At 42.0% G+C, this 3,872-nt stretch overlaps 1 protein-coding gene across 2 annotated transcripts in view; it reads left to right on the forward strand.

Moving 5' to 3' along the window:
• Nucleotides 1-285: 285 nt before the first annotated feature.
• The window catches only part of LOC134097792 (nuclear receptor coactivator 7), a 30,698-nt gene continuing 27,111 nt past the window's right edge, over nt 286-3,872 (forward strand). For both annotated transcript variants that reach the window (XM_062550736.1, XM_062550737.1), the window contains exons 1-2: nt 286-809; nt 1,939-2,048. In XM_062550736.1, the coding sequence (XP_062406720.1) occupies nt 2,011-2,048 (38 nt within the window). In that variant the 5' untranslated portion in view covers nt 286-809; nt 1,939-2,010. The remainder of the gene's footprint in view (nt 810-1,938; nt 2,049-3,872) is intronic.

Here is a 3,872-nt window from a genome sequence, read left to right on the forward strand (position 1 = left end):
GCGGAAATTTGCGCAAAACAGTCATTCCCTGACCGGGAATCGAACCCGGGCCGCGGCGGTGAGAGCGCCGAATCCTAACCACTAGACCACCAGGGACGCTGTTCAGAGAGGAGAACTGTTAGGTATTGAAACTCGCAAGGACAATAGACTTCATATTTTGCAAACATAACCAAATCGTTAGCTTTTTGTAGTTACATCAGACAGCGAACCGCTCTCTCAAGTTATTTAGGTTTTTACTGAGAGATATTTGCCACACTGGACCGTGAAACAGCATCATGTGAAACAGCATCCTTTTGAGACCTGAAGTCGTCACAATAAAAAGGTGGAGCGGATCTCAGCCTAGCTGATCCATGGGCAAATGTGCATCGTTCCCACATCCAACGGGATTCAAAGAAAAGATGCTAATGCCTGAGCTAACCTGAAATCAAGCGACGTATGTAACGTTATAGGTACCAAAAAGCTCGCACAAATAAACGGTGCCACTGTGCCACAGTGACACGGGTGGATTAACCACTAACGTTATAGACACGCTGTTGTTGCCTAGTGAACCTTGTCCTGGCAGCCAGTTCAGTGCTCCTGGTCGTCGGTAGCGGACTTCATCCTGCCGCTGCAGCGCTGCAACGTTAAGTCAACTGGAAATGGGGAAGATTGAGCATGTTATATCTTCACTGATGTACACGCCGTAACGCTATGAGCTAACACACCTACAAGGAGAAGGGAGCTGAGAACTGTTTCGTCGAAGAATAACACTGAAACCAGGGAGCAAGGTGGTGGAGTAGGAGGATGTAGCTTTATAGCTAACTAGGAAGGTGAGTAATGTTAGCTTGAGATGCTAACGATACAGTTTAACGTGAACGTGCAATAACAATACGCAGTTGGAAGAGACAGCTGATCTTAACACACAATATTGTTACAGAATCTGCATTCATGTGATGACGGCATTTAGGTATTTGTTGACTGTAAACGTTTATTTAATAAGCCAATGCTGGTTGCCGTGTTGTGAAGAATAACGTCAACTTAGATGATACAATTAATATTAAACATCTTGGCTATCCTACTTGTGAAGCGTTACATTTTCAAAATCACTATGTAAAAATGCTTTGGTGGGCTTCGGTGGATTCAGATTCTTTCAAAGTAAACGCGGTGTGTTATTATGAATACCAAGAGAAGTAACGCTAAAATGAAAGGATAGCCTACATAGCTAACACCGCCTACCGTATCGATATCTTACATTAAAGTAATTAGCAATAGCCTGAAACACTAACGTTACCCAGCATTTAACGTTACTGAGCCACAGAATCACAAGATTCTCGGGTGGGGACGATAGGCTAGCTACTATGCTTGCAGGAAAAGTGAAATAATCTATTGAGATATCTGTAATCTTCTTCATTATTACTGAAAAAGATGATATATCCACCTAGCGGGTTCAAAACAATTTGCTGTGTCTGTGACACACAACCCCCCCGAGCCTGCCCACCACCCACCTACAGCGATTTCCTTTGCCATTGCTAAATACCCCGTTGCGTTGATGAGCTATGTTTAGTTAGGATCACTGCCAATATGTTAATCACCGAGCGGCAGTGATTGCATCCACTCTCCGCTCAGCGCCTCACGACATGGACAACCCTATCAGCTGGTCCACCAGCACCAGCAGCCGGTGACCACAACAACGCCCGACGCCCCAACCTCACGCATTCTCTTCGCAGCTAACGCGGCTAAGATGCTCTTCTGTTGCAGGGCCTGAGCTGTGTGTTGTAGATTTAACGGCCTCTGTTCAACAGTGTGTTGTAGAGTTAACCGTCTGGATGCCTGCTTGTGTGTGTTGTTAACGGTGTGTGTGTGTGTGTGTGTGTGTGTGTGTGTGTGTGTGTGTGTGTGTGTGTGTGTGTGTGTGTGTGTGTGTGTGTGTGTGTGTGTGCGTGTGTGCCTCTGTTGCAGGGACTTGTGTGTTGTGAAGAGAGCAGCGCGTCGGGATTGTGTGACGAGGCAGATCCCACCAGCCCACCAGCCATGGACAAGAAAGAGAAGAGGCCAGGCTACTTCGCCAGGTGTGTGTGTGTGTGTGTGTGTGTGTGTGTGTGTGTGTGTGTGTGTGTGTGTGTGTGTGTGTGTGTGGAGACCATGACATGGCCAGTGGTGGATTGTCTGTGTCTGTGGAAGAATGTGGATGTGTGACTCAAGGCTTTTAACTGATTAATGCATGCAGTGTGTGTGTGTGTGTGTGTGTGTGTGTGTGACTCAGGGCTTTTATTTGATGAATGCCTCTACACCACCAGTCTGTGTCGGTGTGGTAAACCTGCAGCTATAACCAGTTATAACCAGTGGTGGACGAAGTACATTGATTATGTACTTAAGTGAAAGTATAGATACCTTGTGTCAAATATTACTTGAGTAAAAGTGAAAGTACCAACTTTGAATTTTCACTTAAGTAGAAGTATAAAAGTATTTGCCTTCACATATACTTAAGTATTAAAAGTAAAAGTACTTCGATGAATTATGGTTCTAATGGCTTAATTATAATTATAATTTATCATTTTCACATCAAAGCTCCTGCTAAATCAGCTTACATAAGGTGAAATACTAATGCCACTCTTCAAATAGTTTATTTCATTTGTCTATTTAAAAGAGTATAAGCACAAAGCATTAGAAGCTATCTACAGTGGGGAGAACATGTATTTAATACCATGCTAAAGTTGCCTAAAAAGAGAAATATAAAATCATCCTTTGACAATTGATCTTAATGCCTTAATTCAAAAAATGAGTAAAAATCAAACTGCAAACAAACAGATTGCATGGTGCTTTTTCCAGTAGGCCTATTAGCCTGTTTGATGCTCATTGAGCTCAATGCAAATCAAACCGGCTAATAGGCCTACTGGAAAAAGCACCATGCCAATCTCTAGCTGTGGTGAAGGGTATGATGATGTGGGTCTATTTTAATTCCAACGGCCAAGGGAACTTTATCAGGATGCATATATCCTGATCCATGAAATAGCTGTCCTTTAAAAATACAAATCTACCTGCCCCTATGTTAACCCTATGTGTTAAATTCCCATAGGGTTACATAGGGGGTCAAATACTTCCTTCCCCCTAGCATTTAGGATTATTATAATAATGACAAAGTAATTTTGTTGTAGAAAATACATTTGTTAAGAACTATGATGCTATTTGATTCATTTATCGTCAGATTTTTTTATCTAAAAAAAAAAAAAAAAAAAAAAAACTTGAATTTCCCCTTGGGGATCAATAAAGTATCTATCTATCTATCTATCTATCTATCTATCTTTATAAATGGTACACTGTCACTTTAAGACTCTTGCCGGCTCCACTCAGTGGCTGCCTTCTAGTTTATAAAGCGGAGATATCAGTTATCAATGCACTCTCTCCCTTTCATGCGCGCTCACACGTTCCCAATTACGTTATGAGTAACGTTATGAGTAACAAACACGTAAATTATATTTGCTGCAATAGAGATTTCAAAGACTAGGCTTTCATCTCTATGTAACATTGATATTGACATTGTAATGTAAACGTTCTCTAAGAAGAGTGTTAGTTTGCAGTAATGTTAACCACAACGTCGTTGCTGGTTTTTTTTTTTTTTTTTTTTTTAATTTAAATAGCGAAAAGCCAATGATAGCCTAAGTGCGTGGCGGGCCAGATCTATAAACTAATGCATGCTCGGTGGGCCGCACTGAAGTGCGTGCAGGACGCAGTTTGGACAAGTGATTCCAGGGTTTCCCGCAGCGCTTTCCTGCTAAGGCGGCCGCCTTAACAACACAGGGCTGCCGCCTTAACTAGCGTCTTCAATAAATAAATAAATAAATATATTATGTATAGTGATATTCGCCGTATTACTCTGTCATGTTTTCTCCCTG

The sequence above is a fragment of the Sardina pilchardus genome, chromosome 12 (genome assembly GCF_963854185.1).
Source record: "Sardina pilchardus chromosome 12, fSarPil1.1, whole genome shotgun sequence".
In the NCBI taxonomy this organism is placed as follows: domain Eukaryota; kingdom Metazoa; phylum Chordata; class Actinopteri; order Clupeiformes; family Clupeidae; genus Sardina; species Sardina pilchardus.